General features: G+C 45.5%; 1 protein-coding gene and 1 long non-coding RNA gene across 8 annotated transcripts in view; one reads left to right on the forward strand and one right to left on the reverse strand.

Moving 5' to 3' along the window:
• Positions 1 to 23713, forward strand: part of RGS20 (regulator of G protein signaling 20) — a 38477-nt gene continuing 14764 nt past the window's right edge. Inside the window, exons 1-2 of one of the 3 annotated variants that reach the window (XM_064386278.1) lie at positions 67 to 345; positions 20456 to 20809. In XM_064386278.1, the coding sequence (XP_064242348.1) occupies positions 223 to 345; positions 20456 to 20809 (477 nt within the window). In that variant the 5' untranslated portion in view covers positions 67 to 222. Of the gene's footprint in view, positions 346 to 20455; positions 20810 to 21573; positions 22066 to 23713 lie in introns of those variants that run through there. The other 2 variants (XM_064386287.1, XM_064386295.1) reach the window with 2 other exon arrangements.
• LOC135279203 (uncharacterized) lies at positions 209 to 23149 on the reverse strand. 5 transcript variants are annotated; one of them, XR_010346500.1, is made up of 4 exons: positions 22488 to 23149; positions 21164 to 21469; positions 18334 to 19780; positions 5141 to 8084 (listed from the first exon to the last, which is right to left on the reverse strand). It is a non-coding gene; the product is annotated as an uncharacterized LOC135279203 (long non-coding RNA). The 5 variants fall into 5 exon arrangements; XR_010346499.1 differs by lacking the exon at positions 22488 to 23149 and adding an exon at positions 21679 to 21814; XR_010346502.1 differs by lacking the exon at positions 22488 to 23149 and having other exon boundaries at positions 18334 to 18455; positions 19215 to 19780; positions 21164 to 21563.

The raw sequence follows: 23713 nt of genomic DNA on the forward strand, positions 1-23713 counted from the left end.
AATCCTGTTTGTCTCCAGAACTCCTCCAGGCTGCAGGAAGAACTGGCAAGCTGCAAGAGGCCTGGACATTAGTCCATCAGTGTAAGGACAAGCAATCTTTATGTTGCTGTCATTCAGCCCAATGTCTGGGATTTGGTTTAACTTCATCATTAAATATAAGTGGTGCTTTTCCGAAAAAGGTCATTGTAAAATTTGATTCAGGAACAACCTTTTTATTTCTTGATGTGGAGACAAGTTGTGCTCTACTTCAGGACTCACAGCTACCATGCAGACAACTGTCAGGCAAAGGAGAACCTTCAAAATGAAGATGAAGCAGATATTAAAGCTGCACAATGGATTTTCAAGGTAAGAAAAAAAAAATGCAGGATTAGTTATACAAGTGTCCTGTGGAAGGGGGTGAAATGGTGTATCTGGAAAAGAGGAGAAAGAAAGTATTAATGTCATGAACAACAGCTACATGTTGTTTACCACCAAGACATCGTTAATCATGCAGTTTTCCTTTTTCCTGAGCCTCATCCCCTGCCCTCTATTCCTCAGCATGTTGCAACCACAGTGACAAAGGAGGTGGTGATCTGCCTTCCCACTAAGTGTCTGCTTTCAAAGAACACAATAAACACATCCATCTAACAAAAATTATTCATACTTTATGAAGCTAATCTGTTGCTAAAAGAGTGAGGGAAAATATGTTGCTTCGTGCTTAGACACCGAAAATTTTGCCGTTTTTACTGGTACTATGTCAGATTATTTTTATTGGTAATTGACAGAAGATGATATGCCAAACAAATCAAACTGCATAATACTGAAGTCTACTAGGGAGTTACAGTAAATCCTCTTTAGTGAATCTATAGAGTATTCCTTAATTAAAAACAACAGCCATGTATCTTCTAGATTTTGTCGAAATCCTGAAAGCTGCCTGAGGGGTGAACTGATATTATTTATTTATTTATGCATGTTCCTGTGCAGCACAGCAAGAGAGACAAATGCAATAAATTGTATCTTATTAAAGCTTTGGGACAAAAGTGGTGCACCGTTGTGCATGATAGGGGAAAAAATATGATAGCAAAGTCCTGCACTCCTGGAACCAAAATTGTTTTCTTTTTTCAGGCGTAAGGCCAGCACAGAGAGGGGCTAAGGCAGCCAGGTTGATGAAAGACAGAGGAAGAAGCCATTCCCAATTCCACATCTGCCTTACAAATATTCAAGTTAAAGCTAGAATTGATCTCTCCATCCCATTTCCTTAGACAAAGTATAACAATTTCTAAGAGGCCATTTCATTTGAATTCTCGGAATGCACTCATCAGAAATCCTAAATTACTTTCTCTGCTTTTGCTGAAAGAAAATGTTCAGCCTGGTTTGCTGATATCAGAAAACTGTTTCTGATAATGAACAAAGTACACTCTGTTCAGAAATTCCTGTTATTCTGGCCTGTTTTCTGTCCATTTGGCACATGAGCCTGGGGACTTCTTGACCCTCTTGAAGGCAAAAGGGTTTTTTTCACAGGCCCAATGTCTCTTGAAGTTAACCATTGACAGTCATAGTTTCTGAAATCCAGATACTGAGTTCTTCATAATTCATGTCCCCAGTCATTTCTCATTTAGCCATCCTTTAATTCACTGTAGGTGAATTGTTCCCTTCTGCTTGCTGATTGCTTTTGTAGATATTGCCTGAATTTGTAGTTTGTTGCTGTGGCTCTGAGAGCATGGTGCACAGGACTGAGTCAGTGACCTCACAGAGGATAACTTATTATTTCTCTATTCTGTAAAGGATTTATCTGTAGAGGGACATTAATGCCACTGGAATGTTCAGAGCCAGCCACTGTCCACAGGCCCTTTAACAGCACTGCTGCCAGCTTCCCTTCTCCTGCTTGCTGTCTGTTCCATTTACTTTGTTTAGTGCTTTTGTTCCTAAATGCTGCAGCTCTACTGGTGTGGCTCTCATCCCTGGTAGCAGAGACAGCCTGCAGGGACTGCCCAGGAGATGCTCTGTAACCACTTCCTGAGCTCAGCTGAGTTGAAATTGCTGTGATGTGGAAGCTCAGGTATGAGGCTACATTCTCTGGGGGACCATGTCTCCAAAAATTCATAAACCATACCAGCAAATAATCCTTTCACATATGTAATGTAAGCAATGTTACTGGTAGCTAATGAGTCTGCTAGGATTGTGTTAGTGGTAGGAGGTTAAAAAAACTTACCCATCTAGCAGTGTGTACAGCCCTAAGGCTGGGGAACTGAAATAAACTGCAGGCTTTACTTCACATGGGTGAGAAATGCTGTCATGGTTTGACTCTGGCACAATGCCAGGGCCTCTATGAAGGGTATATTTTCAAAATGGTGGCTGTGAGATGTGACCCGGGAACAGAACAAAGCAGGCTCTCATTCGGGGATGGAGGAAAAAAAAAAACATAACACTTTATTTATTACAAATCTAGAAAGGAACACATACTAAACTAAGAATGAAAACCTTCCAAATACCTTCCTCCTCCCCCTCCCTTTTCTCCACAGATTCACCACCCCTCAAATTATCAACCCTCAAATCCATCAGGGAGAGAGGAGTCCCCCCTTGCCGCATAGGCCTCCCCCGGAAGCACAATTAAAACCTCTTGTGCTTCCGTGTTATCTATGGCCCCACCCAGAGAACATCAGCCCTCGTGACTTCTCCCCCCTGCCCCATGTCCAGTGCTCTCACCACTGGACACGGGCCAGGACTGCTTTTAGGGCTCCCCGTTTAAAGATGCTCCACCCACTTCCAGAAGCAGCAGTCTCTCAACTCTTGGGACACCAGTCCCCCCCAAATTTCACCCCCTGGGGCCGAGGGGCCTCATGAACAGAGATCTTCCTCTTCGTGGAGACAGAGGGCATCCCACACCCCCTTCAGCCGTCTCTGTTCACGCCGCTGCTTCACTCTTGACTCCCGGGTGTTGCCTCCCCCTAAATACAGTCTCTGGGTCACAGGGAAAAAACACGGGTCTGTCTATGGCTATACAAGAAAGAGTCCAGCCCAAGGCCACTCTATTATCTCTTCCACTCAGGATTCTTCTCTCTTCCAGCCTTCCTCACGCTTGCCCATCTCTCATCTCTCTCTCACCTCATCCTGATTCAGGAGGATTCAGTATTTGTAAGGTTTCTATTAGTCTACAAAGGGGTTAAAATCTTCAACTCTGCCTGCCCAAGGACTCCCACATCTGCCGGGCACCTTCTCTCGACGCATCCCCCGCTTCTGGCCGGCTGAGTTGCCAGCACAATCTCTGTCCCTCTCTCCGGGGGGGGCTGCCCAGACATCTCAAGTCTCATCAATCCCTGCATGTTCTCCTCCACCTCTGCACTTGTGGGGCTCCTGGCCTCCTCCCTGTCATGGCCTCCCCCTCCCCCACCCAGACGCAGCTGGGCAGGGGAGAGGTCGGACCTTACTCACCAACGCCGGATTCCCAAAGAGGAAGTTCTCTGGGAATCTCCTGCTTTTAACCCCCGTGTGTTCTCAGAGGCGTATCCAAACCCTTAGTGGCCACCTTAAATGTCAATTTTGAATTTGGCCCCTGATTGGCCCGACTTAGACCTTTCCAAAAACACATTTCCGGGCCAAACCACGACATTCCACCTCTCGCCTCTGAGAACACACATTTCATTCTAAAATATTACTAAAATTACATTCAACATACTTCTACATACAACAATGACATACACTAAACCTCCATCCCCAGATTTTATCATCAACCTATTTATTACCCAATACGTGCTTTGCTCTTATTCCCCTTGGTCCATCTCGTAGCTTTCATCTTATTACTTACTTAAAACTCTCGATTTCCCGGTCAGGGAACCAAAAATGTCATGGTTTGACTCTGGCACAATGCCAGGGCCTCTATGAAGGGTATATTTTCAAAATGGTGGCTGTGAGATGTGACCCGGGAACAGAACAAAGCAGGCTCTCATTCGGGGATGGAGGAAAAAAAAAAACATAACACTTTATTTATTACAAATCTAGAAAGGAACACATACTAAACTAAGAATGAAAACCTTCCAAATACCTTCCTCCTCCCCCTCCCTTTTCTCCACAGATTCACCACCCCTCAAATTATCAACCCTCAAATCCATCAGGGAGAGAGGAGTCCCCCCTTGCCGCATAGGCCTCCCCCGGAAGCACAATTAAAACCTCTTGTGCTTCCGTGTTATCTATGGCCCCACCCAGAGAACATCAGCCCTCGTGACTTCTCCCCCCTGCCCCATGTCCAGTGCTCTCACCACTGGACACAGGCCAGGACTGCTTTTAGGGCTCCCCGTTTAAAGATGCTCCACCCACTTCCAGAAGCAGCAGTCTCTCAACTCTTGGGACACCAGTCCCCCCCAAATTTCACCCCCTGGGGCCGAGGGACCTCATGAACAGAGATCTTCCTCTTCGTAGAAACAGAAGGCATCCCACACCCCCTTCAGCCGTCTCTGTTCACGCCGCTGCTTCACTCTTGACTCCCGGGTGTTGCCTCCCCCTAAATACAGTCTCTGGGTCACAGAGAAAAAACACGGGTCTGTCTATGGCTATACAAGAAAGAGTCCAGCCCAAAGCCACTCTATTATCTCTTCCACTCAGGATTCTTCTCTCTTCCAGCCTTCCTCACGCTTGCCCATCTCTCATCTCTCTCTCACCTCATCCTGATTCAAGAGGATTCAGTATTTGTAAGGTTTCTATTAGTCTACAAAGGGGTTAAAATCTTCAACTCTGCCTGCCCAAAGACTCCCACATCTGCCGGGCACCTTCTCTCGACGCATCCCCCGCTTCTGGCCGGCTGAGTTGCCAGCACAATCTCTGTCCCTCTCTCCGGGGGGGGCTGCCCAGACATCTCAAGTCTCATCAATCCCTGCATGTTCTCCTCCACCTCTGCACTTGTGAAGCTCCTGGCCTCCTCCCTGTCATGGCCTCCCCCTCCCCCACCCAGACGCAGCTGGGCAGGGGAGAGGTCGGACCTTACTCACCAACGCCGGATTCCCAAAGAAGAAGTTCTCTGGGAATCTCCTGCTTTTAACCCCCGTGTGTTCTCAGAGGCGTATCCAAACCCTTAATGGCCACCTTAAATGTCAATTTTGAATTTGGCCCCTGATTAGCCCGACTTAGACCTTTCCAAAAACACATTTCCAGGCCAAACCACGACAAATGCCTTTCTCTTTTACTGATGGGGCACCACTGCACAGAGGGTTTACATGATTTCCTAGCAGTATTTAGGAAAATTACTTCAGGTTTGTAAGGTTCAAGACCAGTTTGTCACACTTCCAGACTTGAGGAGATCATATTAAAACTTTTTTTTCTTTTTAATAACTCCTGGTGACATTGAAATGTACAGAAAGTTCAGGTTCTTTTGATAAAACATTTCTATATATGACACAGGTTGCTATAGAGAGATTATGTTCTTAGACCTGTAATTTGTATGACTGACAGGGTCCTTGATCAGACTGATTCCACAGTCCTCATTAATTCCCATGGTCCCTTCCACTTTAGATGAGGTTTTGGATTTGATACTTCTCAGTGTGATTGGTGACTGCTTCTGAGAGCAAGCTGGCATCTAATTCAACATGCCAAAGGGTAAAAAAGCCAAAATATCAAATAAATTTTTCAATTAAAAAAAACAACCAAAACCAAAACCAAAACAAACAAAAAACCCAGCAACAACCCTAGATATTTTAATGGAACACTTGAATTAGTTTTATTTATTCTTGAAAGTGCTTTCAAAGAGAAACTGAATTGCAAGAGAAATATTTTTGAAAAGTGGTAGGCAAAGCTTAAAGGCCTTTTAAATTCTCTTCATGACATGTAAATTAACTCAATGAGTTGTTTGTTTCTATCTCCATTTGCATTGCTTAAAAAGCCTTTTTCTGGCATGTTTGTATCTTGATTTATAAAAGTGTTAAAAAGCAAAAGTGAATAAACTGCTTTTTACCACTATCAACACAAAGATAGGAGGACTTTGTTGACCCAGAGCTAACACAGACACATTAAGTGTGCTTCCAAGGAGCTTTTTGCAAGTAAACAAAATAAAACACCCCTGAAACATTATGATGCCTTGCATCATATGATGCACTGTATAGGGAGATAGTTCAAGGTTTCAAATATATCACAGTTTCTTTCCCCTATGGACAAAATTTAGCCAAAGTCCTTGTCTTGGTTTGAAAAGACGGGAGTCTGTGAAGGAAGGCAAAAGCCTCCTGTGAAATGGAAAAGGTAAACCCCCTCCTTCCGAATTATCACAATTTCAGAATTAAAAGGGCTCTCAGGCAAAGATATGGGAATGGGAATAACAGTTCTTTACTAGGAAGAAAAAAAACTAAATAACAATGTAATTTAGCACAAGCAAAAAACCACTGGCAGAGTGAGAAAAACCTGACACCCTGAGAAGTCAGGGTGCTGATAGCAGTCCAGCCAGATGGTGGCTGCTCCTCCTGGAGCGGCGATCTGCAGAAGGGTGTAGATCCTTTCTGAAAATGCGGCGAAGGAGCAGCTGGGCCTCGGTTCCTGATTCCTCTGGGAAATCCAGCGAAGAAGGCTGTCTGTGGTCTCAGAAATGCTTGTTTTATGGTGGCAGGGATGCTTGGCTCCTCCCTCTGGGTGGAGCATCTCTCAATGGGATGATGTAACTAATCTTACCAGCCACAGTGAGTAATTCAATAGCCCATCAGCAGGAGATTATCTTCCTGGCAGTGTCATTGTTCTTGAAAGAGATAAGAAAAACTGCCTAACCCCCAACAGATGGCAAAAATAGAATACATGCTTATTTTACAAGCGAGGACAGTCCTGTTCCACAGATCTCATTGCTATCCTTTCTTCAGAAGAGGGTGAGAATGTTCCCCAGAGAGCTGGCACATTTTAGTTCATGTCCAGATTACACCTGGATAGAACCTGTTTCACTTCTATAACATAATTTTGGTTTCTAAGCACACAGTCTCCAGATTTGGTTGGGTTTACATGATAATGCACCTACAGACAGCAAGGGACCAAGCAAGTGCAGATAGGAAAGCAATGTGAGGCCTCTGAGGGCATTAATAAGTGTTCACGGCCCTGACAGCCTCAGCTGGGGCCTCCACCCTCACCCATGGACCAGCAGCTCTGTTTAAGTTTAGCCCCCAGAGCCTGTTCCCTTGAGCTGAGCCTGAAGGAGTGATGGTCTCCAGCCAAGAGACAGCCACGTGATGGAGCCTCCCACCCTGGGCTGACTTTCTGCTTGACCTTGGCTGTCACCTCTCAGTGTGGGCTTGCCTCGTGGTTGTGGGACCTGGTCATAAATCTGATCTGAGGAGCTGACTTCCACCTTGCTGAGATACTTTTATGATCTGGGTTTTTCTTGAATTTGTCTGTGTTCTGTTTGCCTTGCTCAAGTAGTGGGAGTGGGATGTGGGATCCCTTTTCTTCCAGCTCACCTTCTGTGAGGGGGCAGCCCTGTTCTTGCGAGGGATTGAAGCAGAATCCTTTCCTGCTTCTGCTGACATTTGCCTCACGTGTAAGGGCTTCCTTTCCTCCACAGGGCATGGAGCAGAGAGGTGAAGAACAGCATAGTGTTAAGTGAGAAGGTATGTGCCACAGAGAGCAAGTATGAATCCTCCTTAAACAATAACCTGTAGGCTGAGGCACCGTGGCACCTGGTTATACCAGCGTGGCTTTCCTGCTTGCCAAGTCCTCTCCATTTAATTTCAGGCAGAAATGGAAGTGGCCTCAAGCATGCTGTCTGAAGGAGCAGCCCCAGGGAAGTATGGCATCCTTTATCCTTGATCTAGCTGATGTAGTTCTGCAGGAATCCTTTGGGCCTGGAGATGGCCAGCATTATTCTATTAACTGCTTGTAATGTGGAAGTCACTCATGACCATGCATAGATCACCTAAATTATTTGGCAAATGCTGTGAATCATAATTTATTTGATAAAATAGGAATCCATTCACAAACAATTCCAGAAAGGTCAAAAATCATAAAAGTTATCTGCAAAACTTTGATTCCAGTTGAATAATTGCATTTCTTTTATACATGTACTCCAGTGTCTTCAGCTAATGAGTGCTGGCAGTCATTGCTGTTGCTCTTAACAGTCCCTCTGAAGTCAGATGTGGGCTTTATCTTTGCTAAAAGTAGGAAAAGTCCTGGTATTAGTAAATATACTCACCCTTTTCAGTCAATATAATCCCCACCAAGTATGTTTGCAGTATGTTTTTCATACTTAGTCATGGCAGCATTTGTGTGGCTGCAAGCTTGTGGTTGTCAGAGGTTGTTGAGAACAAACCAAGAACACACTTCTGTTCTTCAGAACAGGTCTTGTACTGAACATAATTGAACAGGACTGAAACATAATTGAACAGTCACATATTCTCTCATGTTTGAGATGGGCAGGGGATGCAAACTGTATGGCTAGGGATTGAACCCCTTTCAGATGCAGCCAGCATTCTTCATCCCTGCCAAAATAATTATTCTTACACAGCAGATGTAAAACTTGAGACATGGTTGACGCTCTATTTTATCCAGAAGTAAGGTTTCAAAGTAAGACAGAATTCTGGGAGAAATATAGAAGTATTATGGGGCATTTAGGACCACCAAGTTATGAGCAACTAGTCATACCTACAACTTCTTTGGTGATAAAGTATACTGTTTGATAGGGAAAAGAGTGGGTATTTTGCCAAATAGTTATAGACTAAGACAATGAAATAAAATCATAAGCACTTAGTTTTAAAGGTAAGCAAAGTTATTTCTAGGGCAAGCTGGAGAGCATTATCTCTCTGTGATGTTCTCTGGTGGTTAATATAGTTTGCTGGATGTGTATCCTTTATAACAATTGTATATCTTGTCCCTGAAGTGCTTTCACTAGTTAAGAAAGAGCTACTCCTGCACATTTTTACAGACTATCAACCTTTATGAGACCTGCAGTATTGTCTTGGTTTCAGCTGGGATAAACTTAATTTTCTTCCAAGTAACTGATGCAGAGCTGTGTTTTGGATTCGGTGTGAGACTAACTTTACTAACAAAGCGAAGTTTTAGATGTTGCAAAGCACTGTTTGCTCTAAGTCAAGGACTTTTCCATTTACCATGTTCTGTTGGTGAGTGGGTGCACAACACCTGGGAGGGAGCAGGGCCAGGAGAACTGACCCAAAGTGGCCAAAAGGACATTCCACACCACAGGGTGTCATGCCCAGTATATAAACTGGGAACAGTCGGCCAGGAGAGGCCAGTTCAGCTCTGTGGGTCCTGCTGGGGGCAGTGGAGGAGCACAGTGTGCTGTGGATGGGGCACCCTGCAGCAGACATAGCCTTGGAAGACTTGCAGTGAGCCACTGGCTTCGCTTCTATCAGTGCATGGGACTCATTTTCACCACTTGCTGGCTACCCCTGCACAGCCTTGCAGAGATCTTTAGTGTTGGGTTTGGGCTTTTCTTTCCACATTTCCTCCATAGTCTGCTCTGGGCAGCTCAAAGTATTAAATATAATTCCTTTTAAAACATTATCTTTTAATCTTTAGCATGAAAGTAAGAACAAATTAATGTGGCTTAAGCAAGAATTGTTCTATCAGACATAAAAAGTTATGGTCTTTTACTGTGGGGGTGGTGGGACAGGTTGCCTAGAGAGGTTATGAAGTCTCTATCCTCAGAGCACTCCAAATCCTGCTCAGCACAGGTCTGGGAAGCCTGAGGAACAGGATGCAGAGCTAGACAATATGCAGAGACCCCTTCCAATCTCAACTATTCTGTGAAACAAAGAGCTCTTCAAAGAGTCTTTCTTTTTAAACTGTTCTGTAATTACATGGCATAATAATATTTTTAATTCATAAATTCTTTTTTTTTTTTTTTGCATCCAGAAACATTTTTTCAGAGAATAGCTGGCTATATTGCTCAGCATTGTCTGTGAGCCAATAATAGCTGCATAGACAGCAATCAGAGGGCATTCTTTTGTAAAAGTTGTCAAAATAATAATGTACTACACATTAATGGGTTGATTACTTGCATATTAATGGTGTGCAAATTTTCTAGTCCTCATAGATAATTTGTACTAATTTGCAATAATGTGTTTTTCTAATTTAGTGATTTACATATTTTACTATTGAAATAGTCCTAAAGCTTCCTTTTCACATATGCATCTTTGAAATGGGCAAAATGCAGATTCCTGGGCTGATTAAGATATTACTGTCAGAAAGAATTTAATGAATATGAAAACCAAAAGACAAAGTGCTTTTACACTAGTTCTGGATAATTTTCAGCAAAACAATCCTAGACTGACCTGAATTACAGAGACTGTTTTTATTAATTTACAGTGATCTTCTTTAAGTGGAACAAAATGTCATGCTGATTAATAAATAGCCTACTCAGCCTAAATCTAGATCAACTCATTTGAGATATGGAGAGCTTCAGGTTTACAAATACATTAATTTACTGTATCCTTTCACCAGCAGGAATTAACAATTTAGATAAAGGACGCTGGGAAAAACAACATTTCTCTGGAAGATCGCAGAGACCTTCTTAAAAAGGCATCTAGTTTGGGTGTCTGGGAGTCAGAAGCAATTTACCTTTACTCCATTATATACCTCTCACAGTCAAACCTGATGAAAGTAAATGACTTTTGGTAAAATACAAAATTAAAGTTATGTACCTTTCTGCATCACCAGCCCAGCATAGTGCAATTGGTGTTTCTGTGACTTGCAGTTCAGCCTCCATGCCGTGTTGTGTTAGGGATCACCCGAGCTGATTGTACTCTGCTTTCTTTCCAATACAACTTATTTCTAATTGAAAGAGGAATTGGTGTATGGGGTTTTTTCAGCTCATATTTCTCAGGGATTTCTGAGTGCCAGAGGAATCCTGAAGTACCAGATTAGCAAATCATTCCAGTGACCAGCAGAATGGTGTGGGGTGCAGTATCATGGTAATCAGAGGCTGGAACAGCTCTCCTACAAAGACAGGCTGAGAGAGTTTGGGTTGTCCTGCCTGGAGAAAAATGGGTTCCAGGGAGATCTTAGTGCTGATTTCCAGTACCTAAAAGGAGCCCATAAGAAAGCTGGAGAGGGATTTTTTACAAGGGCATGGAGTGACAGGACAAAGGGAAATGGGCTGAAACTGAAAGAGGGGAGGTCTTGATTAGATACAAAGAAGAAATTCTTGACTGTGAGGGTGGTGAGGCACTGAAGCAGGTTGCTAGAGAGGTGTGGATGCCCCATCTCTGGAAGCATTCAAGGCCTGTCTGGATGGAGCTCTAATATACTTGGTTTAGTGGCAGATGTCCCATTCATAAGGTGTGGGAGGTTGGAAATACATTATTTTAAAAGTTTCTTCCAACCCAACTCATTCTGTGATCTAAGGTTATTAGAGGCAGTTCTGGGTGGGAGTTTGAAAGTGCCATCTGACATTTGTTGCTAGGATCAGCCTGAATATCCCTGTTTAAATTCATTACTCCTTGCTGTGTATACTGTGAGCATGAGGAGTAATTTACTCCTTCTCCTTTCCTGTTTGTATACAATGCATGCTACCTGAGATGCATTTCTTATGAGTGATGCAAAGACACAAAAATCATGATTTCCACACATGCTTTTTCACAGTAATTTCTTTCCGCAAAAATTTCAGACTCCACAGAAAAATAGATGTTTATTTCAAGCCTTTTAATACTTATTCAGTCCTACATTTGCTAGCCCCTTCTGTGCAATAACAAGACAGTTTTTTACTTCCATTTATTTGCGTCTTTTCATAAGGCATACTCAGTCAAAAAAGAGATGCAAAAAGAGATCAGAATCCTATCACAAATACCTTACTTTCAAGCCAAGCTTCATGTTGCTAGCTGACAGCTAAGTGCATCCTTCTGGGAAGGTCAAAGCCATGCCAAGCCAGGAAATGCAAGGGAGAGCATCACTCTTCTCCCAGAGACCACAGAGGGGATGAAAACACCTTGTTTATGTACAATGTAAATAATTGTATATTTCTTCACAAGCATTAAAATTTAAAAGTGAGACAGGCAGAACGTTATTTTTCCATCAGACTCATCCAAAACATGGGCTGAGGAAATTACTTGGGAAATAGCAAGGATCTGTGAGGAGGTGAACTGGTGAAGCCTGGCTTGCAGCAGTCTGTGCCTGCTTACTGACAGTTCCAGATGTCTCAGAAGGCTTGGTCTTTCCCAAAGCCCCTCCCTGTCCTAATGCTGATTCCAAAACTTTCAGGAATTCAGATGTTGAGATCTTTAAGCTAACAGATATTTATCCTACCACTTTGCATGGCTGGAAACAGCTCAGGAAGCTAATTGCCTTCAGTATTATATATTTGTGTCAGTCTCAAAGTAATTCCAATCTAAAATACTGTATCAACTGTTAAAGGTAAGAGCAGGCTAAAATAAATCAGGAGCTGCCCAGTGATGCCTGCCAAGCAGCAGCTGATTGTCTCAAAAAATGTCACATCATTTTTTCTGGTTCACTGTACCAAGCACTTAATTACTCTCACAAGAAAGATTAAATTATTTTCAGGAGCCTAGAGATGTCAGGTCTATGCTGAGGAACTTATACAGAAAAAGGGGAAAGGCTCAGATTTGTTTTGTTATTTATTTGGTACCAGTTGTGAACACAGCTTAATTTCAGGAAGTAGCTGTGATTTTTTCCTGTGACATTTTGTGTGATTTACTTTAGGACTAAGTAAAGAAGAAAACAGTTCTCACTGTTCTGTGGACTTCACTGCTTCCTTTGAAAATAATCAAATTAAGAGCAAAAAGATTGGGTCAGGCTTAGACCAAAATAGGATAAATTATTTGTTCTTCAAAGGTGAAACAACTTATTATGAGAGATAGATTATAATATTTAAAGTATTAATTTCCTTGCATTGCAGTCCTTCATTTTGTAAAATCTGTGCTCTTTTCTTTTTATTACCAGACCAATTTGTTCAAACACATGGATTCTTATGAGACAGTTGTCTTTGGGGAAGAAAATCTCCTTCAAGGGATTCCTTGCTAATTCTGTAGTTTAGTATCCCCGATGAGCTTTGGCACTTACACCTTTGGAACTCACGCTGATTTCCAGAGGTGCTCAGACTGTGCTGGAGATGCTGCTGAGTTGCTCCTCTCTGACCCCTTTTCCTGTTTTTTCATTTACAAATTCTTGCTCCATTTACTGATTTTGACATTACCCAGAATTTTGCATGGTAATGCACAGGACATGTATAGCATTTATATTTAATATGGGCTCTAAATAAGAGGGTTAAACGGTGTTTCTCAGTTTTCATCCAGACCTTCTGAATGGTTTGGCATGGAATAATTTTCCAGTCATAAGACTGACAAAGTGAGTCACAGCCCTTAAAAGCCAAGGACACTTCTTCCAACTAGCATAACCTAATGTTCACTGAATTGTTTGATTCTGATTTTGATGACAGACTAGTCTTTCTTGCTGCATTGCATTTATTCTGTTCATACAGACTCTGTGCAGTTAAATGCCTGCACTTCATTTCAGTACAAAAATAGTGTCTTACCTGGAAAACAGTGGCAAGCTCTGGTTATAAAACTGTTTCAGACTCACAAAGAAACTATGCTCTCTCATTTATCCCTCTGGGTTCTAAACCAGCACACTTTAAGCAGGTTCCTACCAACCTTTCCTAATCATCAGGAGAAATAAGTTAGAGGTGTTACAGAACAGAGGAAGAGGTTAGGCTATTGCAGACAGGACAATTTTAGTCCCACCTTGTATTTTCTGGGTTTGGTCAGGAGGTATGGTTGAAATGAATTGCAGAAAAGAGGTTGGAAGAAACATTTTGTCTGCCCAGGATGAGAACATGATCTTTAAAAGCAGTAGTGTAATGGAGGGGAACAAGTTTCAAGTGTGTCAGTGAGTTGATTTGAACAGTGATGCACAAAAATGGGACACAAAAATAGGAATGTCCAAAATTCTATCCATCAGGAGTGCTGTTCTTCCTCTCTCAGGACAATTCTAGAGTCCAAAACAAAGTGCAGTGCAGGGAAATACGATAGATAGCCCTGGAGTAGCCAGAGAAAAATCCCAGCCTGCAGAATGGAGAGTCAGCCTCTCTGTACATCAAACAGGAGAAATGTGGTTTCACAGGAACATATAAAGTGCCTTCCTCAAAAGCTCAGTAACTCTGAGTTGGTTTTTTGTTGGTGTTTTTTGTTATTGTTTTTATTGGCACATTTGTTGGGGTTGTGTTTGTTTGGAGTTTTTTGTTTGTTTCTTTATTCCTTTGTCTACTTGAGATCCTCTGTCTTTAACTTATAACTCGGTATCTGCGGTGGGAGGCCTGGGAACTGATACCATTTGTGATGCTGCTTCAAGCCTAAAGCAAGCACAGCATTCAGGCAGTGACTTGGGCTCTCTGTAATTACAGTCTCTCTAATCTAGGCAGATACTCCTATAGGGGCAAAATCACATAAGACATCTCTGAAATAAATGTTAGTGAGAGATTGTTCAAGGAGACTCCAGGGCTTTCTATTCAATTCCACAGGCATACTCACTTCTGCATAACAGGGATAACCTGATCTCTTTTAAAGAGTGTTTGGTGCCACTGATAAATCAGTACACTGGGATAGATAACACCTGAAGTCTTCCCTGTCTCAAAATACGTTCACAGCTTCTTCTTGGTGTTATTCTTATCAAATCAGCTCATTTTCCTCTCATCATCATTCATATGTCTTTTTAAGATGCTGGATAAATACTCCTGGGCACCAGCTCAATCTAGTTTGCAATGAGTCAAATACAGAGTTTTGTCTCCAGGCAGCACCAGCCTGCAACATTCTCATTGCTACTGCCCTTTAACCTCATACTCTTCAGCAGTCCCTCATTGCCTGCTCTTTATTCTTTTGTTCTTCTTTTTCAAAGGAATTATAGTGTATTTCTCCTTTCATCTTCTCCACCACTAGTCCTACAAGTGCATTATATTTTCTCTCATCAGTCTTTTAACATGGCCGCATAATTTTCCAATTGATCCATATTTTATAAGGTCCAAAACCTGATGAAAATTAATGGCAAAAATCACTGTGTCTTCCTCAGAAATCTTGTCAAGCTGGAATGTTACTGTACAGCCACCTTGTGCAACCGGGCTTTCAGACTCTCTTTGAACTACTCAAAGACTCTGAAACCTCGATCTGTTCAGGGACACTGGTTGCAAATTGCCCCGTTAATCTTCCTGTCTAAATCAGCTCTGGAACGTAACTACAAACTGCTCTATAAGACCTAAAAATTGCATTCATAGCAGCTTTGATTTCCTCTTTAATTTTATTATATTTATTACCTTGCAAGTAAGAATCCTGTGTAATAATTAGGTTATGTGTGACCCAGAATATCAGAGATACTTCTGCTCGTCACGGTTGGATAGGTACCTCTTGAGTGACAGTGATACTATGGAGATATTTTTACTTTTTCTATCATGAAAAAAGAGAAATATTGTTCTCCAATCGATCATTTAATTTCCAAATGGGCAGAGAAGAGGAGCCCTAATAGCACAAGGAGGAATAGTACTTTGGCACCAATCCTTAAATGTTGAGGTTCCCCATGTGTAGGTGCACAGTGACACCTTCTGGAAGCTTGTAATGAGCATCCCTGAGCTGCTTCCTCCATCATCTGGAAACTCACAGTTTTTGGTATGCAGAAGCAAATCTCTTTCTGATCAACATTTTGACCAGAGACTTCCTACAGGGTCTGTCATGTTGCTGGCACACACACTAACACAACATGGTCGTGATAAAAAAGATTTTTCTTTTTAATCAAGCTGTACCTGTAATAGTTTTCAATTATTCCAAATAATTCAAAGGTTCATGGGGGAAAAAATAGAGGATAGAATTATAGATGTATGCTAACCTCATGGTTTAAAACAAAAGGTATGCATTTGGGTTGACATTCTATTTTTAATTATTTAATGTCATACATCAAGACAGAGGATCAGAGAATATTGTGAAGATTCAATCTGCCAAACATGACAAATTAAATGAATGACAGAGTTTATTAGTGCACTTGCACTTCAGCAAAGATTTCATTTTTGTGTGTATCACATTGCAGTTTCTAATTAGACCTTCTCTGCCCAAGCCACCACATTCCTATGTAGTCTGTAAATCTGCCAAAAGCTCTGCATCACCAAGGATTTTAAACAGGAGTTGGGCCACAGAGCAGGCCAAGGGCTCACAAACCCCACAGAGCCCACACCCATCAGCTGGACTGGGCCAGAATGGGGAGTAGAACCATCACTGAGCTGACTCTGACCCTCTGAAACCCAGCATTCAGTGCCAATTCAGTATGACTGGAGAACACATCCTTAGCTCTAATATTGAATTCCTTCTTAAATGTTATTTCTCTTTAAGTTTCCTCTGCCTTAGAAGTAATAAAGATGTGATATGTAGGAGTAGAAAAGAAACAGAGTTGTGAGCAGAGACAGCAGAGGCTTCCTGCAGCTTTGGAGCAGACACTGACTGATACAAATACAGAAGCTAAGGGTTTTGCCAGAACATACATATGGGACTGGACAACCCTGAGAAAATACATCACGCTAGAAAATGACCTTACAGTGATGAAATAATTATCAAAGCACTAAGCAGAGCCACCAACTGCAAAAAATTTTTACTGCACTGAGATCTAAATCACATCTAACCATTCTGATAACCTGTCAAGCCCTAACGTAATGCAATCACAGGTTTTAGCATCAGATCTTGAGGAAATCTAATCCTCCAGAAAAAGACTAAGAGGCATCCTGTGACTGCATGAATGACATGACAGTGGGGCTTTCACACTTTGGCTTACACAAAGTAAATTCTACTGATTAATTAACACACTACTATCAGTGTTGATGAAAAATTAATACTAACAGGCATCTCTGCACACAGGAGACAATTTAGTTAATACTCTGTGGGACCATAGTAGTCTATAGTTGGTCTTACATGTTTGAAGATGCCAGTTTATTCTTCCTCTCATCAGCTTTGAACCTATATTTTCTACTTGAAACCATCTACTGATAGATCCATAAAGAAAAGTGGCTTACGCCTGTAAGAAACTGATGTTGAAAAAACACAGATATTTAAGAGTTCAGCAAAGCTGCTTCCCATATTATCATTGGGATTATGTTCACTTCAAAATAGGGTTATTTAAATACATCTTCTTTTTTGGTTTTTTACGTTTTTAATTTTTAACAGGAGGTAAGGGAAAGCAAATACTAGAATACTGCTGATACATTAAAAAAATTGAAGTTCAGCTGAAGTCCCTGGAAACTCATTCTCCTGCTGAAAATATCTCCTTTCCCAGAAAACCTATCAGTCTTCAAAATGATTTGTAACAAGTGCACTTTAATGTCAATGAAAAAGGTAAAAAATGGCTTCTTACTCTCTGTTTGAATTGCTCCCTAATTCACTATGAATCAGCTCCATTCAATGGTCTAGAAGCTCTCTTTTTAACAATTTAAGGGAGCAGGAAACACTGAAATAGACTAGAACACAAAAGCTGCCATAGAAATGTGTATGACCTCTCCTTGGGCAGGGAGCAGAAGTTCAGGTATGAGACAGCAATCAGCCCTCACACCTTAAAGGCAAACAGGCCCCAAAAGAGCTGGTATGGGCATTATGTCACCCACTGACGTGTGACTGCAAGAGTGTTGGAATGGAGTGTTATTAAAATACAGATACATGTTCTGTATTATCTTTCTTATCACCTGCTCTGAATAATGAGAACAAATTAAAAAGAAAAAATAAAAAGGCGCCATACAAGTTTTCACTAAAAAAAATAAAATAAATAAGAATAATAACAGATTTCTTCATTTCCACAAAGGCAAAATTAGGAAAACGTGTTAACTGGACAAGTTTGCAGAAAGAGGGAGAGTGGAGTCTAAGAAACGTCCAAAGAGACAATATTAAATATCAGAGGTACCCTCATATAAAGCCATCACTTTCTGACTTAAAATAAAATAAAAAAAACCTACTCCATGTGGGATAGAATCTCCTCCTAAAAGTTTATCAGAAACTCATGAGTCTAATGTGAAATAGTCAGAAAAGTCAAGTAAAGGGTGGAGGTGTGTTTTCTAATACCTGATATACTGGTAGATATATTGAAACCAGATCTCCTGATCTGTTATTTACCATGTGTGTTACAGAAAAAAGGTGCCCCTATATGGGATAATTATATTGAATGCACAGCTCACATGTAAGCTCTCAATTTTCCATAACTTATTTTTTGAAACAGAAATAAGTGCAAGGTCAAATACTCCTGAGCCTTGCTAGATTGATATTTTGCTTTCCCTCTGTCCCAGAGAAGTTGATTTAACCTGAACAAAGTAGAGCAGTAGAGGGGACCAAGAGTAAGGTCACAGAGACACATGCAGAGGAAGCTGCTCTGATGACTGAGGGAATTTTCTTTCATGCATGAGAAATGCATACTCACATTCCTTTAGGGAGAGAAAGGGTTCCAGTCTGGGTCTCTCAGCTCTCTCAATTCTAAGCCCCATTTCATCAAAGTCCAAGCCCTTGTTTATGCAGTTCTGTCTTGTGCAGCTGGACATCAGCCTGCATCCATCATTCACGGGGAAAGGAGGAGAAGATGACTACGTTAACACTTTTGTGAGGACTTTATGCTGCCACACCACTCAGCTGTTTCAGGATGTGGCTGTGTACACATGCAGTGATGCAGAGGTACCTGCCTACCGAGCAAGACAGAGTTGCCTGCAAACCCCAATCCCTGGAAGATATTTAGCTTAGGTGGCTTTCTTTATCTACCACCATTCATGCTAGGGAGCATAAATACCATATTTTTATACAGTACTACCCACCATCACTATGCATCATGAATTCTGAAAAAAACTGTATAGCCTTCTTTAATAAGATGTCTGCTAGAACCATGGAATGGTTTGGGTTGGAAGGGACCTTAAAGATCACTTCATTCCAAACCCGCTGCTTGTTGGCAGGAACAACAGATCATGACTGTCCTGAGACAAATAGAAAGGATGATGGAGCAAGAACATACCTCCCAGCTTTACATACTGGCAGCATTTTAAACCTGAACTTGATCAAGCATTCCTGCTAAGATTTAGGATGCCACCTGGGACCATAGTGTAGAGAGGTCTTAGGGGAGTCACATTTACTTACCAGCCTGAGAAATGACTGCCTGTCCTGGTGGAGTGACCAAGAGCTGAATTCAAAGGCCAGTGGTGTTAACTGGTGTTTTGAGCTTGGTCTTAAACCACATAAACAACGACCTTAGTACACTTACTGAGACTTTGTCCCCTTTTCCCTGCCAAGGAACAAGGCAGTATCATTTAATCCTACCTGTCAAACCTATAATATCTCCATAGGTGCTGTCTGGGCCTCGGCAATTGTAGTTTGGCACAGAAAATTGTTCAACATCAGTTCTATGCTTTCTGCCACAACCAAAAGGGCAGAGCTTTGCAGAAGGGCTCCTTGCCACTGGGCAGGGGGAACACTGAGTGGGGTTTTGGGGTGGGAATCAACTTTTGGGGTGGGAATAAACTTTTCTATTTTTTCTGATCTCCTGGGAACACTGTCCAGTTTCTGCCATAGTTCACCTCTCCAAACAGACCTAGGGGAACTCTCTGCTGCTAAGCAACAGCAAGCTCTCCTTCTGTGTAGGAATGGCAGCTTTCCCCGCTGGTTTCAGCTCTAGCAAGCGCCTTCCCTGGCATCAATGGCACCACAGTCGTGTTCCCCATTGCTGTAGCAGTGCCTTTGGCCTTCAAGGGCAGCACCATCACGGTGGGAAGGGCTTTCTTCACACTGTGTAGACTTCAATTCCTCTCTGTCCCTTTGATGTCTGGTTGTAGGCCAGAAATAGGGACAATGTTTTGGGATGGTCTTGATGAAACCTTGATGAAATCCTGAAATCCCAAAAAAAACAGGTAGAAATCATTACTAGAGAAAAGGGAAGCAGAACAGTGATTTTTGTCCGTTCCTGCTCAGGGCCCGTGCTCCATCAAGGTGGCTCCTTCTCTGCAGGACAATGGCACTCAGCGAGGAAGGGCAAGGTCGCGCCACCCGGCGCTCGCCGATGTGGGCGAGCTCCCCGGCCGCGGCGGGAGGCGGCGGGGCGGGTTCAGGACCCTGGACAGGTCCGGGCGGCAGTGCCTCCATTCCGCTCCCCGCCGCAGCTCCGGCCGCCGTCTGCGGTCGGCTTTTCGGGTGGGGATTTTTTGGGGGGGTGCTCTTTGGGTGTAGGTTGTAAGTGGCAAAATTCGTTCCCGTGCTCCTCTGGCAGTATGGCCAGACCCGAACCCTAATGGGCACTGAGAGCTGTCCTCCGGCCCTGACCTGAAGGATCGGCTTAGGAAAGTTAAAAAGACTGAGTGTACTCAGGGACAAGGGGGGTGAGAGGGCAGCAGGGTGTGAGCTCACGGCTGCCAGCACTCCAACCCTCATCTTAGCACTGCGGGGCTCTGCTGGGTGTGCGGGGCCCCCGCCTGCCCCCTCGGTGATGCTCACTTTGTGTTTCTCTCTCTCTCTCTCTCTCTTCCCGCCCCGTCCCTGCGCTCCCACACCTCCCCCGCTCGCCGCAGACTCCGAGGCCTGCCAGGCCCCTCTCCTCGCTGTCAGCTCTGCTCTCCAGCCCCTTCCTGCGGCCGCAGCTCCCTGCCCGCCGGCCTTGCCCGCGCTTCGTCTCGGTGCCCCGTCGAGAGGCCCCGGAGCCCCGCTTGTGTCCCGCGGGCTTGGCGGCGCTGCTGGCCGGGAGCGGGGCGCCCGCCCGCTGCCCGCTGGCCGCCCTGCTGCGGGGCCGCTGGGCCGAGCCGCCGCCGGCCCCCGCCCCGGCCCCGCCGCCGCCCAGCCGCCTCCCCCCGGAGCGCCGGAGATGCCCGGCGTGCCACGGAGCCGCGCCGCCGCAGCCCCGCGCTGCCCCCGAGCTTCCCGGCGCCGTGAGTACCGCTCCTGGGGCCGCGTCCACCCCTTCCTCCTCCTCCTCCTCCTCCTCCTCCTGCTCCCCGCACCAGGGAAGCCGCTGTCCGCCCACGTGCCCTCAGCCGGCAGCGGCGTGGGAGTCTCGGGGGCGCAGGGAGAGCTCCCGCGGCAAAGCCCCAAAGCCCCCGGGCGCCCAGCGAAGGCCGCTGGTCCCAGCTGCCATCCCTACCGCCCCCCGTCCGCTGGCTCCGGCCAGGCGGCTCCTGCGGCCGCCCTGCTCCGCACCCGCTGCGCGGGCGGGAAGGGAACAGCCCCGACGGCAGCCGGGTGCCCAGCTCCGGGAACCGGGAACGCGCAGAGCGTTCGCGCACCGGATCAGTCTTTGTTTCGCGGGAAGACAGTGTCGGTCTGCCCGGGAACGGCGGAGGTACTAGCAAGCGGCAGTCGTCCCGTTAAGCCTTGTCCCGGCAGACGGCTGCCCGGGGGGTGGAGGCGGCGGGTCATTATCGGTGAGAGAATCCCCTAAACGTGGCGATGTTCCCAAGGGCGCCTCCGAGGAGCGGGGTGAGCGCCCAGCCCGCGGCCCCGGCACACGCCTCGCACGGAGCCGCAGCCGTGTCACACCTGCCCCGCGGAACGGGAGGGCGAGCCCAGCGCCGCTGGAAAGCAGGAGACGGCTAGGGGAGGGAAGACGTGTATCTTAACACGCAGTTACTTAAAATGCGAGCATGTTCCAGCGCCGGGTTGACAAGCCCGGCTCTCCCCTAAGGCATCTGTGAGCACAGAACACCAGCACCGAGCCCCACGGCGGCACCGCCGCCTCCCCAAGCCCTTCCCACTCCCTCCCATCAGCGCACACACACAAACGCGCGCACACTCCACTCACACGCTCTCACGCCGGTCCCTCCGGCATTCCTCCCTGCGGCGCCCGTCCCATGGCTTCCCCCGCGCCCTCCCCAGCCCGCCGCCGCGGTGCGGGCGCTGCTGTGTTTAACCCCGCTGCAAACCGGCCCTGAGCAGAGCAGCCCCCGGTGCTCGCCTGGCCAGGGCTGACCCGGCGGCAGCGCACCCCGTCGGGCCGTGCCGGGCCGGGGGCTGCCGGGCTCGCTCCCTGCGGCTCCAGCCCCGGCGAGCGAACCCACCCGCGGCCGCGCCGAGCCCGCGGGCCGGGCGCATGCGTGGCGCTGGCGAGCCGCCGCTCCCGGTCGCCCAGCCCGCCGGGACCGGAGGGGAAGCGTGGGAGGACGCCCGGCCGGGCCCCGCTGCCGACACCGTAAGTAGCGCTCGGTCCCGCTGGCGGCAGCCGCGCACGGCAGCTCGAGCTCCGGGCAGCCGCGACCCCCGTGCCGCGGCTGGAGCCGCCCCGGGTGCAGCGGGACGGGACGGGCGGGACGGGACGGGACGGGCGGCGGTGGCCCCCGCGGCCGGGGCGGGACAGCGGCTGTGGCCGCCCTCCCCGGGAGGAGCGGCCGGGACTCGGCGCAAAAGGCGTTTCCCCGGTCTCCCGGAGGGTCGGGAGCTGCTAGCCGAGAGCGCCCGGGCTCTCATCTCCACGTCCCTCCCCAAGAGCTCCCAGCGCAGAGCCCGGGTAGCAAGCGGCTGAGCTCGGCCCCGGGAGCGGGGTCAGGATCCCTCCCTGGGGCGGGATCGCACCCCGGGCCGCACCACCTCCCTGCCCCGCGCAGGTAGCACCACCTCGGCTCGGCCCCGCTCAGGGACCCTTCTGCCTCGTCTCACGAAGATGCGGCAGCATCCGTGCCCCCGCCCCACCGTGAAGGGGGTCCCGCGGTGCGTCTGCTCCCGGAGCCCGGGGCTCCCCTGCCAAGTTAGAGAGAGAAGCAGCAACAGGCGAGTGTTTCTGTAGAGAGACTTCCAGTGCCAGCCTGCCTCATCAAGCATCCTTAGAGAAGAGAAAGAGCTCTTCCTGAGCTCTGTCATTAGATAATGTCAGTGGGTAAGAAAAAGCGGGTAACGAAAATTGGACACAAATACAGAAAGTGAAATAAGATTATCCTTGTAGACTCCAGTAAGAACCTACAGTAATTTAATAGCAGTGTAATTTACTTTATGCAACCGTTCCATTATTTCATTTTTGCTGTTGAAAAATGTAAAATGAAAACTTTTCATATGACGTTTGTCACTATGACATAATGGCAAGGAGTCTGTATGTACCTCTGTTGCACAAACAGAATGTCAGCATCAAATCCAGTACTCAGCAGTGCTGTGGGCTGTGGAGGTATCTACACCACTGCTGTATTACAGGACCAGAAGCAATAAACACCAGTTCAACTAAACGCCAGAATCACCAGAATCGTTATCCGCTGGGAGATTCTTAAAATTAGGAACGTCATGTTTAAATCAGGTGTCTCTCTAAACTCAGAGCCAACTGAATATAAAACTAGCACTGTATTTTATAAAATGCTCAAAGGTGAGAGAACAGTTACTTTATTTCCCCTTTAATTTCTTTATCTACTCCTCACATCAATATTTACTATGATATCTTTACTCTGAGTCCCAAATACTTAATCATGGAAGCAAAACCTATGCTGTTATACACCTCTCTACCCCTTGCTTAGAACAGACTAAGTAGTGATGTCTGAGGGCTGAGCTTAAAGTACTGGGGAAGAGTTTTCAGGCTGTAGGGTGCCTGTGTCTCTTAGAGCTCAGGTCAAATGTTGATAAAGTTGAAGCATTTAAGCAACTATCAGTACTCAGTCACTTACAGAAATCCATCCCATCTTCTTGTCACTAAGAGAAGTTACAAAGGAGACAGCAAGTCTTGGAAGTACTCTGGAGATCTCCTGGCATTCAGAAGTAAGAGGATTCTTAGCTACATTACTTCATTACTCCTCACTTGCCGTTTTCAAAACTTGTCAAAGCCGGGTGAAGCAAAGAAGCCCAGAACGTGTCATGGTCAAAGT

The sequence above is a fragment of the Passer domesticus genome, chromosome 1 (genome assembly GCF_036417665.1).
Source record: "Passer domesticus isolate bPasDom1 chromosome 1, bPasDom1.hap1, whole genome shotgun sequence".
Classification (NCBI taxonomy): Eukaryota; Metazoa; Chordata; class Aves; order Passeriformes; family Passeridae; genus Passer; species Passer domesticus.